The sequence below is a fragment of the Budorcas taxicolor genome, chromosome 25, assembly GCF_023091745.1.
Source record: "Budorcas taxicolor isolate Tak-1 chromosome 25, Takin1.1, whole genome shotgun sequence".
Taxonomy (NCBI): Eukaryota; Metazoa; Chordata; class Mammalia; order Artiodactyla; family Bovidae; genus Budorcas; species Budorcas taxicolor.
The window spans coordinates 33,231,885-33,254,677 of NC_068934.1; the positions used below are offsets into that span (position 1 = coordinate 33,231,885).

The 22,793-nt window shown below is 45.0% G+C and overlaps 1 protein-coding gene across 1 annotated transcript in view; it reads right to left on the reverse strand.

Annotated features, from left to right (window-relative positions):
- Nucleotides 1-22,405, reverse strand: part of JAM3 (junctional adhesion molecule 3) — a 31,290-nt gene extending 8,885 nt beyond the window's left edge. The window contains exon 1 of the mRNA XM_052661674.1: nt 22,323-22,405. Within this exon, the coding sequence (XP_052517634.1) occupies nt 22,323-22,374 (52 nt within the window). The 5' untranslated portion in view covers nt 22,375-22,405. The remainder of the gene's footprint in view (nt 1-22,322) is intronic.
- Between the last annotated feature and the right edge of the window lie 388 nt (nt 22,406-22,793).

Genomic DNA, 22,793 nt, shown 5'->3' on the forward strand with positions numbered 1-22,793 from the left:
CCCCGAATTCTAACTCAGCAGGCTGGGAAGGGCCCAGGTCTATGTCTCTCCAAACCCCTCATGTCAAGTCAGGGCCACCCCAAGTGCAAAGCCCAGTCCCCAGAAGCACAGGCATGTTGCTGGGTGTGAGGACTCGGCTTGCTCCCCCTTTGCTTTCTCAAGAATCACTGGCTACCAAGTGCTTCTGGATCCCCAGGCCGAAAGAACTGATAACAATAAAAAACAGTCGTAGAAAAGCAGACTGTGAGCTGGAAGCAGCTGCTGAGGCAAGGCCATCTCGGCCGCAGGCAGCCAACTCCACAGAGCGTGCCCTGCTCTGGACACTTGCCCTGGAGCACACACCGGTGCCTGTGTCCTGATGCAGTCTGAAACAGAGGGAAAATGAAACCCCAAAGGCACCACCCAACCCACATCCATACACATCAGGTGTCGAAGTGCAAACTGCCTGTCTTCTCCTCCCGTGGAAACAAAACCAATCTGAAGAGCAAGACAGGCCTGCTGGCTCCTGGGCCAGGCCAGGCAGGGGCCTTCCTTTTGCCTTCTGAGTGCCTGCAACCATCTTAACTGCAGACAGCTCTCAATGAAAAATCACACTGATCTGAGTTTACATTCATTACTGTAAACCGAGAGGGGAAAGCGACTCTGTTAGAAAATGTTTCCACTAAAGCCGGATGCTTGGCTCACTCGGGACTCGCCTGCCTGCGTGTGTCTGTAAAGAGTTATATTTAGCTGCTGACATTCCGTCCAGTCCAGCGAGCGGGCGCGGGTGCACAGCGGCTCCACTGCGAGCCGCCTCGCAGGTCCCAGGACTCCGGGCTAAATATAAACAGCAGTGCAGGCCCTCCAGTGAGAAGGCTGCACATCCGCCCTTGGAGACCACGCCTGTGTGCCTGCTGAGCAGGGCCTGTCCCGGGAAGAAGGCCTCCCATCACAGCACGTTTTCAACATTGCTTCAGTTCCTTAAGCAAGTTTTACAGGAATTTAGGAGCAGGGGGAGAAGGTCCATGTCAGTGATATTTTCCAGACACACTGCAGAGGGTTCTGATGAGAACACAGGCAGCTGAAGCTCTGGTTAAAGCTGGTCTGTTGTTACTCTGGCTCAACTAAATGGTTATCCAAAGAGACCCTTACAAATCAAGTATGACGAGAACCAACCAAGCATCATGGAGTTCCAAATAAATCCAACTGTGATGGTCCAAGTGTCAACTTGAGAGTGTTTGTGTTTGTGTGTGTGTGTGCTAAGTTGCTCCAGTTGTGTCTGACTCTTTGCGACCCTATGAACTACAGCCCCCGAGGTTCCTCTGTCCATGGGATTCTCCAAGCAAGAATACTGGATGGAGTGGGTTGCCATTCCCTTCTCCAGGGGATCTTCCCCACCCAGGGATAGAACCTGTATTCCTTAAGTCTCCTGCATTGGGAGGCGGGTTCTTTACCAATAGTGCCACCTGTGATTAGTATTAAATTGTGGACTTTAACTGCACTGTCCTCTGTAATGTGGGTGTGGGGTGGGCAGCACTCATCCAATCAGTCAGGAGGCACCAACAAATCAAAAATGCTAGTCTCCCAGGCAGGAGGGCACCCTCAACCCTCCTGGTCTCCAGCCTGCAGGCCTTCCCTGCAGAGTTTCAACTCACCAGTCTCCATAACCACACGAGCCAGTTCTTAACAGTAAATCTCTGTATGTGTATAGAACATACATACGTAAAGGAAATGCATTCTGTTCTAGCCACTCACACACACCCTGTTTGCTCCATTTCTCTGGGGGGCCCTGACTCACACCCTGGCCACAGAGCATCTTGTCTTGAATCCCAGATTTATTAGGAACAGCATGTATACCTCCGTGACTCTAGACAGAGCCTCAGCACTATCACATCCTGCTCCTGGGCTCCGCTAAGCAGCAAGACGTCAGCAAGGCGCTGCTGACGCCAATTCAGATTGCTGTTTCCTTTAATTCATTTCCAGGCCAAAGCCATAGAGGATTCCTGACCACAGCTCCCACTAACCAGGCCAGGTCACAGCAGATGAAAAGTCCATCAAGCGATAACCTGGACAGTGTCTGAAGAGCTAATGCCCTGGAGGGAGCCCTCCCCTCACCCTCCCTTCTCAGGCAGAGGGGTTCACACAGTCCAGGGAGCTCTTCCAGGGTCACAGTGGGAGGAGTCCCATCACTAAAGGAAGCTGAGGGGGGCAACCTGGCGAAGGGGAGGAGGAATGGCTGGGTCCTGTATGTCCCTCAGCATCAAACCACCCAGTAAACCAGAGCCTGGGGGTTGGCCTAGAAGGGTAGAGGAAGGGGGGCACAGCCAGGGTGGGGGTGGAGGTGCTGGGGTGGGGAGGGGGAGGGGTCTGTGCACACTGGTTTTAATGCTGCTGGACCTCAGGTGGAAGAACACATTCTATTCTGTAACACGAGTGTATGAAAACCATTTTCTACTGATGACGTCTGAGTCATACACATAATAAACAAATTATTGTGAAGCAATTTAATTTGCTTTTTCTTATCTTAACAAAGAGTGAAACATTCAATCTACTTATATTTTAAGTTCAGACCAGATTATACATTCAATAAATACAGCCAATGCAAAAAAAATAAATATTTTAAATTTTACATTAAAGCTAGTTGTAAGGAGACAGAAACAGGGAAGTATGAGAGAAAAATCTAGAGTTTAGAGACAGAGGCACAGTCAGGACAAAATACATAAACTTTACTATATAAATGTGCATAAAAATAAACACAGAAAAAGGGAAAAAGTGCAAAACTGAAAAAAAAAAAAAGTAGATAGAAGAGGAAATGGAATACAGACCAACAGTCGGCAAGAGAGATTACTGAAACATCTTCAGGGATGGCCTCGGTCTGATTTTTTTAACTGGGCTTCACCTGCTCCACCAGGGACAGGAAAATCAGACATGCCTGTCTAGAGAAGAAATTCTTCCCTGGGAAGCCACATCAAAGACACTATCATTCTGCGACAAAAATCGAGTAAACCCATGGTCATCTTCACTTGTTTTGCTAACAATTTCAACCTAACAAAACAAGGACACCAGCCCCGGCTGACCTGCAGAGTATTTCATGTCAAAAGCCACTCTGAAGAAACGCTTTAGCATTACGTGTTTTATTTTAGTAGAAAAAAAGAAAAAAATACACTATAAGCACCCATGAAATCATTTATTCTAATAAATAACTTCACTTTTAAAAAAAAGAGGTAAGGGGCTGCCTGATAGACGTAACAGGGTGTGGTGCTGTGATGGTGCATCCGTGGCCAAGTGTTCACCAAACCCTGCAGAACCGGATACCACGAAGAGTGAGCTTTATCCTTCATGAACACTGAACAGTACAGGGACTTCCCTGGTTGCTCCAGTGGTCAAGAATCCACCTTGCAACGCCTGGGATGCGGGTTTGATCATGAGATCCCATGTGCCCTGTGCACTGCGTATGGAGAGTCCATGCGCTGCAATGAAAGAGCTGTGTGACACAGTGAAGACCCGGCGTGCTCCGACTCAGACCCAATGCCGACAAAAACATATATGCATAAACATATATATATATATATCATACAAGATGTCCTGGGAACCAGGATGGAATGCAGACTCTGGCAAATGAAACTAACTGTATTACGAGTAAAATAACCTCACTTAAGGGGGAGGGGAAGAAAGGAATTGACAAAAATAACTTTGGAAAATATGTTCTGACTGGATATAACAAGGCTAAGAGAAGAACGCTGCACAAACACTGCACTCTAGTTGATAAAGTTACATCACAGCAGTAAGGTGAGCAACTCTGAAAATACTTGACACATATAACTGGGTTGAACAAATAAAAACTGTTAGGGCCACCATCAATGAGAGCCAAATTCCTCACTGTCAGAACAAAAAAAAAAAAAAGAAGTTATGAATATGCAAGGGGGAAGCCAGAAATAGCTCTGTAGTGCTAGATCAGTCAGAGGCACTGATACAAACTAATGTTTATTTCATATACACAAGTACAGAAACAAATACAAACGTGTGTGCATACATGGGTCACTATAAACACACACACTTCCTGGCCCCGTCTACCAAGAGCCTAGAAGTCCTGACACCTCCACAACAAAGAACACACTCAGTACTCAGATCCTGATTTCTAAATACCATTCCCCGGTGAAGGGAACTAGAACTCCTTGGACAAATGGCTAATTCTGAGGCTGGGGTGGGGAAAATATTACAAGATAAGCCGGGAACATCTTGTAGTGCCACAAAGTGAGGAAGTGTGAAAACAAACAAACAAAAATATCAAAGGACCAGGAGCCAAATTGAAAGAGCTTCCAAAGACTAAAGCTGGAAGATCTGAGCACAAAAAATAAACGACAGACTGTGTTACAACATGAAGAATAAAATAAATATCCACGGGTCCATATGATATGCATATGCTAATGAATACGCAAATGGATGGGACAGAGAGCACTTTATTTATGGAAGAATCCCAATTAATAATGTAGAATGAATGAGGGAAACAGAAAACCATCTTTAGAATAACAGAGTAATAGTTGCTTCAGGCAAGATCCATTGATGGTTGCCAAAATTAGTGGGAAAACTTTAAGGAGAAACAGAACATGGGGACAGTTTCAGAATATCTGATCCCCCAAATATTTAATAGCTATTGTGGTGGTTTTACATATGAACACAGATTATTTGATATTCTGCCCTGCAGGAGGGGAAGTCTAACACCCATCTCCTTGAGATAGGCTGGCTGAACCTCGAATGGTGTTAAGGAGAAAGAGTAACTTCACAGGGTAGGAACCCAGAAGCCATCACCGAAACCCAGAGACCCAGGCAGCATTATCAATGACATGTCATGGTGACATAATAAGAAGGGTGCTGTACCTCTGTGGCATTTGCCCAGACACCCCCTTAAAATCTATGATAGAAGTCTAATCATTAGAAGACATCAGAAAACTCTGAGGAACATTCTACGAAATATCCAACTGCTACTCTTTTTCTTTTAATTTAAAAAAGTGATTACAGGTTTTTCTATTACATCCTAGTTTAGGGCTTCCCTGATAGCTCAGCTGGTAAAGAATCTGCCAGCAGTGTACGAGACTCCAGTTTGATTCCTGGGTCAGGAAGATCCTCTGGAGAAGGGATAGGCTACCCACTCCAGTATTCTTGGGCTTCCCTTGTGGCTCAGCTGGTAAAGATCCGCCTGCGATGTGGGAGACCTGGGTTCGATCCGTGGGTTGGGAAGATCCCCTGGAGAAGGGAAAGGCTACTCACTCCAGTATTCTGGCCTGGAGAATTCCAAGGACTGTATAATTCATGGGGTGCAAAGAGCTGGACACAACTGAATGACTTTCACTTTTGTTGATATAGAGTTCTATTATTTTTCTGTTGACCAATCAAGATACAATGGTATTAAGTGAGTAATAGTTATATAATCACAATAAGTAAAAGATGTTTATCAGTTTTCACAATCAATAGCCAGACAAAAAATAAAAAATAATTTCAACTGCAAGCCATAATGGGAATATGATTAACAATATAAGATAATTACATACAATCAGGGGAGGGGGCTCAAGCAGAGTGATCTGGTAAGTGGAAGTGTATAAATGCACACGTTTTCATCTACCCAGCCAGTCTATGTCTTTCGGTTGGTGCATTTAGTCTATTTACATTTAAGGTAATAATTGATACGTATGATCCCGTTACCGTTTTCTTATTTGTTTGGGGTTTATTTTCTGTAGGTCTTCTCCTCTTGTGTTTCCTGCTTAGAAAAGTTACTTTAGCACTTGTTGTAAAGTTGGTTTGGTGGTGCTGGATTCTCTTAACTTTTGCTTGTCTGGAAAGCTTTTGACTGCTCCATCAAATCTGAAGGAGAGTCTTGCTGGGTAGAGCATTCTTGGTTGTAGGTTCTCCCCTTTCATCACTTTAAATATATCTCGCCATTCCCTTCTGGCTTGTAGAGTTTCTGTAGAGAAATCAGCTGATAGCCTGATAGGAGTTCCCTTGTATGTTGTCATTTTTTTCTTGCTTTTTAAATATTTTATCTTTTTAAATTTTTGTCAGTTTGATTACCATGTGTCTCAGTGTGTTCCTCCTTGGGTTTATCCTTCTTGGGGCTCTTGGTGCTTCCTAGACTTAGCTGATTATTTCCTTTCCCATGTTTGAGAAGTTTTCAGCTATTATCTCTTCAAATATTTTCTCAGGTCCATTCTCTCTTCTCCTTCTGGGACCGTTATAATGTGAATGTTGGCACATTCAATGTTGTTCCAGAGGTCTCTTAGGCTGTTTTTATTTCTTTTCTTTCTTTTTTCTACATTCTGTTCTGTGGCAGCGATTTACACCATTTTGTCCTCCAGGTCATTTATCTGTTCTTCTGCCTCAGTTTTTCCACTATTGATTCATTCTAGCATATTATTCATCTCAGTTTGTTCTTTAGTTCTTCTAGGTCTTTGGTAAACATTTCTTACACCTTCTCAATCTTTGCCTCCATTCTTTTCCTGAGATCCTGGATCATCTTCACTGTCATTATTCTGGATTCTTTTTCTGGAAGGTTGCCTATCTCCACTTAATTTAGTTGTTTTTCTGGGGCTGTATCTTGTCCCTTCATCTGGGACATAACTTTCTGCTTTTTCATTGTGATTAGCTTTCTGTAATATGGTTGTTGTTTTAGCTGCTGTGAGACTGTGCTTCTTCTGTCTGCCCTCTGATGGATGAGGCTAAGAGGCTTGTGTAACCTTCTTGATGGGAGGGACTGGCATGGGTATAACTGAGTCTTGCTCTGGTGGGCAGGGCCTTGCTCAATAAAGCTTTAATCCAATTATCCGCTGATGTGTGGGTTTGCACTCCATCCCTTGTAGTTGTTTGGCCTGAGGCGACCCAGTTCTGGGGTCTGTGATCACTTTTAAAAATCCAGATGCATATCAGAATTACCTTAAAATTTTTTGAAGAATACAAATGCTCAGGTATTGCTTTTTTTCTCCAGAGCTCCAGATTTCTAATGAGCAGTCATGTTTAAAAACAACTAGACTATATGACGATCTTTTACTTTTATCATTTGTTTCACTTTTTCTATTTCATATTCAGTGCTATTTCATTTAGTTTATGTTCTCCAATTTCTCCATCTCTTCATTTTTTTTGATGTTCTTTCTCAACTTTTATCAAGTGTAGTATAAAAGCTTGTGTGTATATATATATAAAAATACATATACATATTTTAGAAAACCTATGAATTTTTGCATAACTAAAAAAATATTTTGATTCTGCTTGTTTGACTTAGTATGAATAGAATGCTAGGTTTCTAATTAAAATATATTCAATAAGCAACAAAGGTTTACTGTATGGCATAGGGAACTACAGTCAATATCCTCAAATAACCTATGATGGAAAATAATTTCAAAAATAATATATGTGTATTTGTATAACTGAATCACCCTGCTGTGCATCTGAAACATTGTAAGTCAATTATACTTCAATAAAATATACATTTTTTAAAAAATCACAAATTAAAAGCAAACTGTATACAAAATAAACAACGATGTCCTACTGTATAGCACATGGAATTATATTCAATATTTTATAATAAGCTACAAGGGAAAAGAATCTGAAAAAGAATAGAAATATATAACTGAATCACTGTGCTGTACATGTGAAACTAACATTATAAACCAACTATATTAATTTTTTAAAAATAAATTACATGGCATATATACACGCTCTTTAAATACATTTGATTTTTGTCAAAAATAATTTGTAAAATGAAAAAATAAAGCAAACTGGAGCTTGGGAAAAAAGTGTTGTTCTCATTCTAGATAAACAATAAAGCAGGAATCTCTGTGTTCTTTTGAGATAATTCATCTCAATGGAGAAGGATGTCATTTTTTGCTTCTGTAGACCCACAAATTCAGAGAAGGAAATGGCAACCCACTCCAGTATTCTTGCCTGGAGAATCCCGTGGATGGAGGGGCCTGGTGAGCTGCTGTCCATGGGGTCACACAGAGTCGGACATGACTGAATCGACTTAGCATGCATGCATGCATTGGAGAAGGAAATGGCAACCCACTCCAGTATTCTTGCCTGGAGAATCCCATGGACAGAAGAGCCTGATGGGCTGCCATCTATGGGGTCGCACAGAGTCAGGCACGACTGAAGCGACTCAGCAGCAGCAGCAGACCCACAAACTACCAGGACACCCGGACACCCACACACCCGATTTCCCTCTGTTGTGACGCATGTCCAGTGTGCTCCCTGAGCCAAGCCACAGGGCAACAGGGGCCCAGCCTCTCCTCCCCCAAACCTCCTTATCACACGGCTGTGATTTCAGAACCCATAGAGGGCAACAGGTCTCTAGAAACAGAAAAATAGCTTGTACGTGACAGGGCCCATTTCATGTGGCAAAATTTAACAGTGGAGAGCAATTTAAAACGAGCTGTACACTCTGGATTAGAAATGATGTGCAGGTTCCAAGTCAAACTACAACCACAATCTAAACAAGAATGCGGTGTATACACATGACATGAAGTACACCTGTTCACACAGATACATAGGCTGTGCGCCATCTCACACACACACACGCCCACGTCCCCAGGAGCACTCTTACCTGCCGAGTGCTGGGCACCCCAGGAGGCAGGACTGTGCTGACTCTCTCTCCCCCGACAGAGAGGCCACTGGGGGAGAGGGTCAGCCGTCGCCCCGGACATGTGCTCTCGCCCAGGCTTGTGACTTGCTGAATCCCCAAGGGCTATTCTTCATTTTCTCCCTACTTTCCCGGGACCTGCCCCTAGCTAGCGCTCCCACGGTCACCCCAGCTCCCCGTCTCGGGATGTGGGATTCCTGGGGACACAAAGGCCTGTTTATTCACATGACATTCTCCTGAACTCATCCATTCTTCATACTTATTCATCTAAAAAGATGCTTATTTTTAATGTAAACACACGGATTTATATTGGCAGCTTCTTCACTTAAAGATATGCTGGAATTTCCACTGAAACTTTTTATTATTCAAAGTTTGCTAGCGCAGGCATAAGAATGTCCCCAGGCAAAAGAGGTCTAATCTCTACAAACATCGTGGAACCACTTTTGAAATACAAGAAAGTCAGATAATTTCTTCTTCTTTACTCTTGAAACTTAAAACTAGACTTCTGGGTTTTTTGTTTTTTTTTTTTAAAGAAAAAATCAGGACACCAATCTGTACTTTAGATGAAATGTCTTTCCTATATAGAAAAAGTAAATGTGAAAACTTGCTGTCTCATCAAAATAAGCCATCAAGGATGCTTCGATATGAGAAAGTTCCTCTAAATTAGGACTGTAGCCTAAAGAACCAGAAGATTAATGAAACTCTAGGACTCACAGGGAACAAAGCCAAGAATGGTACTGTTTACATCTGCACAGCATCTTATAATGTACAGACCACTTGCACACACAGTCTCGGCTGAACTCTGGTAAAAACCCTGAAAAGTGGATATTATCTCTTCCCCACAGATAGAGGGCTCAGATACACTGCTGCTGTTGTTCAGGCACTAAGATATACTAGCAGACAGGTGTAGCTTCAAAACTTGAACATATCAGAGACCAAAGTGGAAACCAGGTCTTCTGACTCAAAATTATTTTAAAATCACAGTTAAGAAACACACAGGAGGCATTGCAAAGGGCACAGCAGGGATGGGAGTAAAGTAGCCGAAGGTAATCAGTTGGCTGACTCTCAAGCCAGAAAAGCAGCACTTTACGAAACCCCTTTAAAAAAAAAAGAAAAAGAAACACACAGGATTTCCCTGATGGTCCAGTGGCTAGAACTCCATACTCCCAATGCAGGGGTCCCAGGTTCCATCCCTGATCAGGGAACTAGATCCCACATGCTACAACTGAGAGCTCACAGGCCACAGCTAAAAGAGGTCGTAACAAAGATCCTCCGAGCCAGAATGAAGACCCAGCACAGCCATGTAAATAAATAATATTAGAAAGGGAGGAAAGGAACACACGAATGAGGCCATGGTTTCTCATCTGTCCGGGCTATTATACGTTTGAACAGAAATCTCTGTCAGCCCCTTTCTAAAATGGCCAGTGAAACCCCTGCCTCTTTCCCAAACAAACACTAAGGACAGACGCTCGTCTCCCGGTGCTGCGCCAGTGCAAGGCCACCCAACGGAAAGAGAACAGCAGAGGGAAGAAGAGGACATTCTTGCCTGATTGTTGCTAAGGCGGCTAAGCTCTGCAAATCTGAGGATACTGCTAGGATCAAACTCGGGGTGTGAAAGGGGCCTCTTTGTAATAGTGGAGTCCAAAAGCCTAAGCCTGATGAGGTTCACTTTCAATTTGCCTCTGAATAACTGAGGATCAAACGCACTGCAGTAACACAGTTATGGGCTTCCCCAGTTGCTCAGTGTTAAAGAACCTGCCTGCCAAAGCAGAAGATGGGGGTTCATCCCTCGGTCGGGAAGATCCCCTGGAGAAAGGCATGGCTACCTCCTCCAGTATTCTTGCCGGGGAAATTCCATGGACAGAGGAACTTGGCGGGCTATAGTCCAAGGAGTCACAAAGAGTAGGACAGGTCTTAGCAACTAAACAACAACATAGTAATAGTGTCATCAGCAGCAGCAACAGTTAGCACTGACAGTAAATCTCTACAACCGAATGCTGAGAGCGTAGCATCTGCCTGACCTCTGCTAAGCACTTATGCAATTACACTAGTAATTGTAATTTTATTATATTAATTGGTGTAATTTTTGTTACCACTCATGCAGACACTTTGAGAGGAGCAGCATACATAGTCAGTTCAGTTTAGTTCAGTCGCTCAGTCGTATCTGACTCTCTGCGACCCCGTGAATCGCAGCACGCCAGGCCTCCCTGTCCATCACCATCTCCCGGAGTTCACTCAAACTCACATTCATCGAGTTGATGATGCCATCCAACCGTCTCATCCTCTGCTGTCCCCTTCTCCTCCTGCCCCCAATCCCTCCGAGCATTAGGGTCTTTTCCAATGAGTCAACTCTTCGCATGAGGTGGCCAAAGTACTGGAGTTTCAGCTTTAGCATCATTCCTTCCAAAGAACACCCAGGACTGATCTCCTTTAGAACGGACTGGTTGTATCTCCTTGCAGTCCAAGGGACTCTCAAGAGTCTTCTCCAACATCACAGTTCAAAAGCATCAATTCGGCGCTCAGCTTTCTTCACAGTCCAGTTCTCACATACATACATGACTACAGGAAAAACCATAGCCTTGACTAAACGGACCTTTGTTGACAAAGTAATGTCTCTGCTTTTTAATATGCTATCTAGGTTGGTCATAATTTTCCTTCCAAGGAGTAAGCGTCTTTTAATTTCATGGCTACAATCACCATCTACAGTGATTTTGGAGCACAAAAAAAACAAAGTCTGACACTGTTTCCCCATCTACTTCCCATGAAGTGATGGGACCAGATGCCATGATCTTAGTTTTCTGAATGTTAAGCTTTAAGCCAACTTTTTCACTCTCCTCTTTCACTTTCATCAAGAGGCTTTTTAGTTCCTCTTCACTTTCTGCCATAAGGGTGGTGTCATCTGCACATCTGAGATGATTGATATTTCTCCCAGCAATCTTGATTCCAGCTTGTGCCTCATCCAGCCCAGCGTTTCTCATGATGTACTCTGCATAAAAGTTAAATAAGCAGAGTAACAATATACAGCCTTGACGTACTCCTTTTCCTATTTGGGACCAGTCTGTTGTTCCATGTCCAGTTCTAACTGTTGCTTCCTGACCTACATATAGGTTTCTCAAGAGGCAGGTCAGGTGGTCTGGTATTCCCATCTCCTGAAGAATTTTCCACAGTTTATTGTGATCCACACAGTCAAAGGCTTTGGCATAGTCAATAAAGCAGAAATAGATGTTTTTCTGGAACTCTCTTGCTTTTTCCATGATCCAGTGGATGTTGGCAATTTGATCTCTGGTTCCTCTGCCTTCAGTATACATAGTCACTGGGCTGCAAAACAATCCTACAAAGTTATATGTTTTTCTACTCTTTTATGGATAAGGATGTTGACTTGGACAGGTCAAACAGTAGAGCTGAGATTCAAACTTCATTCTAGCTTATGTTCTTCCTGCTGAACGTGAATTCAGAAAGGAAGAGATTGCTCCAGGCTAGAGAGCTAAGAAAGGCTTTATGGAGAAGTATGCTGAGCTGGATACTAGGAAATGAACAGGACTGAACAGGAAGAGGGTGACCTGCATTGGGGTGGATGGGCCGTGATGATAAAGCAGAAAAACAGCATATAAGGTGACTCAGAAACCAGTGATGAAATGCCTTACAGAGCCCAAGATCATGTTCCAGATTGTATGATTCCCTGATAAAACTGAATTAAGTAAAAACACTGTAGTGATCAATTTTTCTCTTTATGACATAACCATAAACTTATAAAAGAAAAGGAAAATGCTCCGTTTCTCTAGACTCCCAACTCCTCTATGGAAAGGGCAGGTGTGGAGACCCAAGTGCCTCGACTTCATCACCCCAAGCCCAAACCCCGTGAGTTCCCACAAAGGCGGTGTTCCCCACTGGAGCCCAGGGCTACAGAGCCCAGCCCCCACAGAGGTGGGGCAGGCAGGAGGACCAGGACAGGGCACCCCAAGTCGAAGCCTCCAAGTGCCAGTAAAGCATCTTCCTCAAGGGTTCATGAGAAGAAGTGTCAAAACTGAGCTGCTCATGAGGACAGAAGCACCAAATCCTAACAGGTTTTATTTACTCTGCGTTACTCTGCACGTAGAAAGCGTTCCTGATGAGGACAGCACAGAAAGCAAAATCTGTGAGCTGAAGGGAGAACATCACACATACAAACACAGTCCTCCTGGGGAAAGCGACCAGCCTGAGGGTGCTGTGAGGGTAGGGGTAGGGGGTTAGCCACATGGCCGTCAGGAAGGTGTGTGTTCTGGCTTCTGTGAAGGCCAGATCCCTCACCCGACGTCATGAGAGGTCCTTTAGGCCTCTTCCCTCATCCCCATTGCTTACGGCAGAGACAGACAGACAAGGACACTGAGGGAAATGGAAGGGCAGGTACAGCGAGGGTTTCACTCTTTTTCCTATGGCCTCATCCTGCACGCCTCCTGGAGCTCTGCTAACATGATGAAGCACTGCAGAAACCACAGACTGAAATGTCCCTGCTGCTGCTGCTGCTGCTGCTGCTAAGTTGCTTCAGTCGTGTCCAACTCTGTGCGACCCCATAGACGGCAGCCCACCAGGCTCCCCCATCCCTGGGATTCTCCAAGCAAGAACACTGGAGTGGGTTGCCCTTAGTCTTCTCCAATGCATGAAAGTGAAAAGTGAAAGTGAAGTCGCTCAGTCGTGTCCAACTCTTCGCGACCTCATGGACTGCAGCCTACCAGGCTCCTCCGCCCATGGGATTTTCCAGGCAAGAGTACTGGAGTGGGTTGCCATTACAGCCATCTAAATCAAGTCTTCCCTCTGAACCACAGAGTGAGGTAAACTGGCAACGTACGGAGATTATGACCAGATGTTTCACACCAACAGTCACCATCTGTAACACAGCCTAACAGAAAATTTGGGCTGGAACAGAGTTAAGGGGAAGAAGAAACAGCAGAATAATAAAATAACCCTCCTGGATGTATGCTGGTCCCAAACTCTGCAAACAGTTGGCATCAACTCAGAAGACAGGCCCTGTGCCCTTGAGCAGGCCGCTCCACCTGAGGTGACCTTCTGGGGGTTGTAACCCACCCCCCAAGACAGCATATAAAATGTCCATATATGTACATGAAAGTACCATGTGCAGGGAAGGGCCATGAGTTCCATCACCTCCTACAGTGTTCACGACTCTGCAACATAAACGACTCTAAAACAGCACCCGGTAAATTAAAGACACGAACACTTGTTCTTACTCAACCGCTGCTTCACGGATTCATGGCAAAGGGATTCCACCAGCAGTGGACTTGAAAGCGAGAGCGAATTTGGTCAGAGCGAAAACTCCACAATCTGATGCGAGATATCAAACAGTAATCACCAACCCAACCAAACAGTGGTCCACTGTTTCCTTCCTGGCAAACAAACATAGGAACTCTCAAAACACTAAATCTAGTAAGTACAGTCACAGCAGATTAAAAAAAACAGAACACCTGAGGTTCTGAAAGTCGAACTGTCCTTGAAACCAAGGTTGTGTGGGTGTGCCAAGTCACTTCAGTCATGTCGACTCTTTGCAACACCATGACTGTAGCCTGCCAGACTCCTCTGTCCATGGGATTCTCCAGGTAAGAATACCGGAGTGGGTTGCCATGCCTTCCTCCAGGAAACCTTCCTGACCCAGGGATCAAACTGGTGTCTTTTGAATTCTGCATTGGTTTCCTGGCTCTAAAAGCTTCTAAACTTTCAGAAGAGGAAGACATTTCTATGAATTAGGCTTTCAAAACTTTCACTTACCCTTGTAATTAAACTAATTCAACGAATCCGTGAACAGAAAAGTGAATGTGTTGGTGGGAGGGGAAGAGGAATGCTGCTTAAATTACTTTCAAGTGACTTGGATTAAAACCAGTATAATTAATATTTCCCCAAGGTCCCCAAATGAATCACATGCAAAGCTGGGAAGCGGGTCCAGAATGCCTGACTCCCACACGGGCTCCCTCTTCCACCCAGAAAAGGATCTGGGAGGCAGTGCACAGTATAGCCTGGGGTGGGCTATCCCTCTCGCCTCATCCAGCAAGAATCTGGGAAGCTCCTTCCCTGTGGAGAGGGGAGAGCTCCTCCACCAAACACTTGTCCAGTGTGCAACAGCAGTAATTCTCTAAATTTCAAGTTGCTGGGTCTCGAATCATTGATGCTCACTGCTCTTCAGACAAACCCACCCGTGGACGGGGATGACAGCCGTGCAGTGGGCTGCGTGTGTGTCTACAGGACAGTACAGCCCCATCCTGGCAGCACTGATGCTCAGCAAGGCTCCTTCAACCCCTTCCCCTAAACCTATCAGGACCTCCGTGGGGGCATATGTGCTCCCCCTGCTAAAAAAGCCAGTATTTTAACTTCATCTTATACTTGAAAAATGAAAACAGAAGCATTACTTTCATAATATAAAAGTTTGAGGATGTGTGTGACTTAAATTTTTCAGGAGGCCAGGGTTCCTGTTTACAGCAGTGGTTTAACTACACTCCAGTGAGACCTCATGCAGACAAACTGTAGTTTTTACTGTACCTCTGGGCTCATGGGAAACAAGTAAAATAGCTGTAGGCTGAACCCAGGAAGTAATAGGATGGGTGGGCCCTGACCCTGAGGGTCATCATGGAGACTGCGCAGCTGGGCCAACGGGAAGGCAGAGCTGAACCTGAAGTTTCCAAACAATGCCAGGGAGCCTGAAAGCCCTCCCAGACATCTGCCGCCCAGCAAGAGCACATTCTCTCACAAAACGCATCCCAGAGCTGCATAGATTGCGATCAACCAGACACGTCAGTTTACGTTTACAAGGAAAGAGAAACAAGCCGCTACAGTAACGGTCACGAGAAACAACAGCATTAGGTTTAGACTCCAGAGAACTTCAGATATTTGAAGTCTCACATGTAGAATATAAAACAGCTTTGTGTGAAATGTTTAAAAATAAAAAAAGAAATGAAAAAATGAGCAAGCAAAATAAACTAGATTATAGAAAGAACCAGGCAAATTTTTTGAAATTAATATAATGGGTTAAAAAAAAAAAAACCACTTCATACACTGGTTAAACAGATTACAGACATGGTTGGCAAGAGAAACAGTTGTAAAACAAAATTTAATAAATAACCCAGAACAGCAACAAGAAAGAAGAACATGAAATTATGACAGGAAGGTTAACAGTCTTGGAAGATGAAAGACTGAATATATCCAATCAGAGTTCTAAAAGGAAGGAATTAAGAAAATAGAAGCTAGGCAGTGTTTGAACTGACCCTCCCTGAGAATTCTCCAGAAAGATATAAACTCAGAGATACACAACTTATAACAAATTAACAAGGAGAATAATTAAAAAGAAATGCCTCTCAGACACATGTAGTAACACTGCAGGATGCCAAAGAAAAGACGAGACCCCTAAAGCAGGTGGAGCAGCTTCACAACAGGAGCAAAGGAAGCCAGACAGCATCAGCATCGGGGAGCCCAGGCTCCAGGTCAAAGCAGCTGTCAACCTAAATTTATGCACCCAATAAATCTATATTTCAGGAACAAAGGTAAAAATACACTTTCAGATATGAACAAGACTGAATTCAAGGGACTTCCCCTAAGGGGAACGGGCATGAACTACTCTGGAAGCTTCCTAACTAACTCTCCCTCTCCAGCCTTCTTGAATGCAGTATCAGGCCAACACACCTAAAAATATTCGATCAGATCAATTCCTGCTCCAAACTGCCATATGAATTTCTAGAACCTACATAACAAGGTCCACATTTTTCAGCCCGGCATTGAAAGCATTTTTCAGTCTCACAGTCTAATTACTCGGTGACATTCTCTTCCATTGGTGATCTGACTCCTTGACTTACCAGCTGTGACCGGGGCCAGGTGACTAACCTGCCCAAGTGTCAGGTTCAGCACCGCAAAGTGAGGCCTATAGGGACTGACCGCTCAGATGGACTAAGATTCCTGTGAGGTGGCGCCATCAGCAGTGCCTGGTGCAGCCTTCTAATAACTGGCAGCTGTCCTTAGTTATCATTACGATAACTCACTGGTCCCAGAATACAACACATGCATTTCCAACGCCTCTGCTCGTGGCATTTTCTCCACTTTCCTGGCCCCTAACACCTCCACTCCCCCAAATCTGCACTAAGTCAACCAAATTACCCCAAAAGGTGCTGCTTCTTGAAATGTCCCTCTACCAGGTCAGCCCAGAGTTAAGAGCTCTCACTTCCAAAGGGCTGCTCTGTTTGTTAACCATCTAAACCATGTACTGCTCCTGGTCTGGGCAAAAACTTATGTTAGATGTCCCTGTTTTGCTGATGTGAAAATGAGAGATTGTGAAATAATTATGGATTGGCTGATTAAGCTCTAGCACCCTCGTAGAGATGCTCCAGAGGAGAATCAAGGGACCAAATCTTAAAAAAAGAAAAGGCAGTTGTCTTAGATTGTGCGGCATTATTTGTAATCCTCCAGACAGCTGCACTTCATTCTAAAAGACGTCAAAAGTTTCCCGTAGAGAAAGACATCCAAGGAGGAAGTCGTGGCAGGCAGGAAGATGTGATAAGGGAGCTTCAGCTCTCGGCTGACTCCAGGAAACATCTTTCGGAGTCAGTTTCCCAAGGAAGTCAACTTGACCTGGTATTCCTATCACCCAAGACAAAGAAAACTGGCCCCCCAGGAGCTGCCCGGCTGGCACAGAGGAGGGGATCCTCTAAACACGGGCTTGTGCTGAACAGGCAGACCAAACTGGCTACTTGGATGATTTCACCTGTTTGTTCAAAAGCAGGGAGAGGCAGGTATTCTCATCAGCGCTCTCTGTCTTCCCACCAAGCACTTGCTGAGGACACCACAGCTGGCACCCCGACCCAGAAGCGGTGACAGCAAGTCTCTCAGATGAGTCACAAAGGATGCCTGATCAAACCAAGCTCCAAGGCTGCCCCTCCTCCTCGCTCTGCAGCTGGCATGAACTCCAGAGCCAGAAGGAGCCACAGTCACAGGCTAACACATTAAACTGTTTTCCCATTTTAAAAGAAAATCCTTACCAACTGTCAAACTTAAAAGTCCACTATGTTATTGGAGGACCCCCCAAATGAAATTTTTTCCATTATATATAAAAAAATTCCTTATAAAATAATCAGCCAGGTAAATAAGGGAAAAGTAGAAAACAATCAGCCATAAGACCTGCCACTGTAAAACAGAACCCCCATCAACATTTTGATTACCTTTCAGTTTTGATTATCTTTTCAGTTCCTCCAAACATCCCCCCCAAGATGTTTTGTGTTGTTGGAATCCTAAGATATATGACTGTATCACTTAAATGACTTCACAAGCATTTCCCCATGTTTTCCTTCTTAACCTCATATAACCGCATAGAGTGGGTGAGAGAAGATGTTTAAAGTAAACCAAGTCGAGAAATACCATCCTTCTTCTTCCACAAAAACTACAGTAGTAAAAATCAAGAATCTCCAAAAGTTTCTGGGGTCACTGGAGATAAGATACATAAAAAAAAGCCTGGATGCATTGGAAGTGTTTAAGAAATGTTAACTGACTTTTAAGTGACAAAGACAATACTTACTATAGCCATCCCTGGAAAGATACACAAGAAATTCAATTCAGCCTCTGTTCCCAACGAATTTTTAATAACATTGAGAAGATAAAATGCATTTACACCCAACAACAAAAGTGCAATGTAATTCGGTGGGCAGTCATCCTGGCTTGAGGAGCTTTATTCCTGTCTGCACCCCTAGCACAAAGGACATATTACAGATACACAGTCAATGTCTGTTGTACTAGTACAGACTACAAGCTATGCTGTTTAGAAACAGGAAGGATCACTGTGAGCTGAGTGAAGCTGGGCAAAGCAGACAATATGCACATGGCAGAACCTGATGTGGGCAATATTCTACAGAAAGAACACTGAATCACAGAAGCCTTGGGATACTTGGAAAATGAAAGATGGTCTAAGAAAAAGAATGGACTTCCTCGTAGCTCAGTCTGTAAAGAATCTGCCTGCTATGCAGGAGACCCGGGTTCAATTCCTGGGTTGGGAAGATCCCCTAAAGAAGGAAATGGCAATCCACTCCAGTATTCTTGCCTGGAGAATCCCATGGAGAGTGGAGCCTGGCAGTCCATGGGGTCGCAAGAGTTGGACATGACTTAGCGACTAAACTGCTACCAATCTATTAACAAGTTTTATGTTTCTACATAACTAGCTTTGAAACCTCAGCTGTTCATATTAACTACTCATAGGAATATAATACATAACACATAGTTCTTGTTTTGTCCCTAAACTGTGTCCAACCCTTTTGCAAACCCTTGGATTGTAGCCTGCTGGAGTCCTCTGTCCATGGGATTTCCCCAGCAAGAATACTGGAGTGGGTTGTCATTTCCTTCTCCAGGGGATCTTCCAGACCCAGGGATTCTTTACCCCCTGAGCCACCAGGGAAGCCCTGCAACACATAGTAATACTCCTTAAAGACAAACACACCAACACAAAGTACAACAGTATTCCTAGACATCAGAAACAAGGGTTAGTTCTCAGAAGGCTTTCTGTGTGTCAGGACATGTTGGAAAGATGCAGTAAATTAAGGCTTTAGAACTCCATATAGAGAATCACAGTGGATACTGTCCTTGCCAAACTGGGTGTAAAAGAATGTGCTTACCACCAAAACTTTCTTTCAGGAATGCTTTAGAATCCACTGAAGCTATTTGTATATATTGTGAGGATCTAGAAAGTAGATACAAGAGACGTGAAATCTGCGCTCGGCCCTGTCAGCATCACATTCACCACCTGATCACAAACACGTCTTGAGAAGGGTCCAACTTCACGACGAGGGTATCATTCAGCAGACTCCATACCTCCTGACTTCATCCACACACAAACTTCTCTTTGTTTTACCACACTTGTGCTTGTGAAAAAAAATGCAGAGAATTTGTGGGGAAGGAATTTGCTAATGTTACATCTCTAACAGCTGCTGGCTGGATTATACTAAATCCACAGCCTCTACAGTCACATTATATGGCCATCTCAAAAAGTGGGTGTTAACACACATCAGGTTTCTTTCAGAAGAAATGATTTAAGCCTACCCTGTGAGGCTGCTTAAGAGAAAGTTTCCCAGAGCTTGGGGTGGCATGTGTGATCTGTCTAGAGGTAATGCTGCAATTACTTATGGTTAAGTATCTGTAATAGCTTCCCACTCAGTTTCCCCAGACTGAAGCACTCAGAACAAATGCCTTCAACAGGCCCTCTGGGAATGAGCAGCTGGTCTGAAGCAGTGCATGCTTCAGGGCAGGTGGTCCTTGTTTTTCTGCACACACACATGCACACACATGTCTGATAACAATTACACCAGATATAATTAATTCAAAAGACTGAAGACAACAGGAAAGAAGAGGTCATTTTAAAATGTTTCAGAAGTCCAAGCAAATGCAAATGGAAAATTTAGAATTTATTTCAAAGATTTCCTGAAATCGTGTTTTTCAGATTTTGCTAAACTTTAACAAACTGTCTTACCCCAGGAATACAAACTGTAACTCCTTACCTCTAATGAAGCATCTCGCTAAGACATTAGAAGATTTGGAAACCCAATGGCAAACACCACATAATCATTCAAAAAAGACGTGTGGCATAACATTTGCAAAGAGGAATTGCACCTGTCACCAACTCAACAAAAGAATACTTTATCTACAAACCACACAGCATTGAACATTTAAAAATTTGGTTAAAATGATCCATAATAAGAACTCCACTGTCAAATGGAACAATTTAAGTAACAACAAAAAGGATTAACACAAATGGTTTACGATTTCCAAACTGACATGCGAAGGGTGTCACTCTGAGCAAGTTACTAAATCTCTCTGTACTCAAAATGATACGAACAACCTCTTAGAATTGTTATCTATTAAATTTTTATAACAGAGCTTGGCAAAGGGTAATAAAAAATGTATTATATCAGGGACCAGATTTTTTTAAATGAGATCACTCAAAAATAATAGCAATTAAGAGTAATCATAAAAATAAAAGAGATGCAGTTGTGACGCCCTGTGAATGAATAATTTTCAAGGTATTATTGTATAGTTACAGCATAAACAAATAATAGAAAAGAGCTCCCTATTAAAATGACAGCCACATCCCTTCAGAGCATATTAATACATCCTACCACTTCTACTCTTTGTCATTAATCCTACTATGCAAAATCTGATTAGTCCTCCTATGCTCCACAGGTCAATTCCAATCTTTAACATCAAGGAAATCACAAAAGTAGCATTTCCAGGAAACCAAAATAAGAAGTTAATAAAAATAAGTTTACTGGGATTTCCCTGGTGGTCCAGTGGTTAAAGAGTCTTCACTCCCAATGCAGAGGGTACAGGTTCCATTCCTGGTCTGGGGACTAAGATTCTCCCATGAGGCATGGCTTGGCCAGAAAAAAAAATTGTTTAATTAAAATTAAAAAAAAAAACAAACAACGAAGCTGATGTGAAGGCCTCAGCATCCACTAGTTTTACTAACAAACCACCAACTTGAAACTCATTCCTGAACTAAACTGCCAAACGTTTCTGCAGTAAAAACTGCAAACTTTCATGTGAACAGATCTTTTCAACAATGGCGAGTTGTTCCAGTCTGTGAATAGGACAGTGTCCGTGTGACCAACAAAGCGGGGAGGGGACATTCCTGACACCCTTGTCCCCTGGCTAGCCTTTGATCATTTATCTCTCCCAAATACACGCTTAAGGAAACCGCTTTCAGGCGCAGTATAGGGACATGTATTCCCTGAACTCAGCCCTCACCAGAGAGTCCTGCTCCCCGGCTTCTGCCGGGACCCTCACTGTTCTCACCACCCCTGAGGATCACTCCCCTCACTGAGCCTTCAACACAGCAGCCTTTGTTTTCCTGGTGCGCCCACTCCACCCCCGAACAATCACTTGGGGCCTCGCTGTGTACACTCTGAAAACACCATGGGATGACAATGGCAAGTAAGCAGACAAGAAAGTGACTCGGAGAACTGGGAAGTCCTGCGGATGCCCCAGGCAAGCCGGCGCGGCGCCCGGGACCGGGTCTGAGTGTCCGTCCCCTGCTCCTCAGTATGCTTTCTGGACACTGCGTTGAGGACTCCCTTGGGACCGCGGTCTCGAGCGCCCAGCGCACGCCCACGGCCCCCAGCGTGTGGTCCCGCTGTTGCGCTGCCCAGGGCCTCCAGCCGGGGCGGGGGTCGGGGGACAGACCAACGCCCGGCTCGGGCGGCCCCGGCGCCACTCCTGGGCGGGCTGCAGGGCTCGGGGCCGGCGGGACAAAGCGGGCCGGGGACCAGTCGGCTTTGTTCGCAGAGGGACGGAGCTCGCGGCCACGGGACCCGACCCGGACCCCGCACCCCGGGACGCCCTACACCCAAACCCCCAGATCAGATCCCTTGGACTCCCGACTCCGGGCCCCCCGGCCCCCGGGACTCCCCTATACTCCCGACCTCCACACCTCCCGACCGCTTCCCCGACCCGTAGTGCCTATCCCAACCCCAGACCCGCACCCCCAGCCCGGGACCCGCATCCCTGGGAGCCGGCATCTCCAGGACCGCTCCCCGCTCAGCCTGAATGCCGGGACCCCCGTATCCCTGACCCCCGACCTGAGCCGGAACCCCTCACCCCCGAGACCCCACCCTGACGCCCCCCGAAGCCCTGAGCCCCAGGCCCCCGCGCCACCAGACCCGCTCCCCGCGCCTGGTTCCCTCGGGCCGCGTCTGGCGGAGCCCCGCGGACTCACCCCGCACAAGTAACAGCAGCAGGACCAACGAGGGCCTTCGCCTCAGCGCCATGTCGAGCGCAGCTGAGGGGCCGCGGGCCCGCTCCCCGCGCACGCGCCCTTCCCGCGGTCCAGCGCCCGCCCCGGTCACCATAGCGACCACGGCGGCGAGCCGTCGCCATGGTGCATGGGAAGCTCGAGTCTGGTTGCTATGGAGGCAGGGATGCTCTAGACCGGGCCCCTGGGGTCTCTTTCAAAGAATTTGGTGCGAGGAGGTGACGGAGCGCGTTCAAGAGTGGGCGGGGTTAATTCCCACATTTATAAAACGAATCCGTCACTACAGATCCGGAAAGGAATGCTCCATTAAAATTTGAGAAATGAAGTTCTTCTTATTTCACAAATAAGATTGGAGCCCAGTTGTCCTAGAAGTACTTTTGCCTGTGCCTTTTTTGGAAAGAAAAGTTAAAGTGTTAGTCGCTCAGTCGTGTCCAC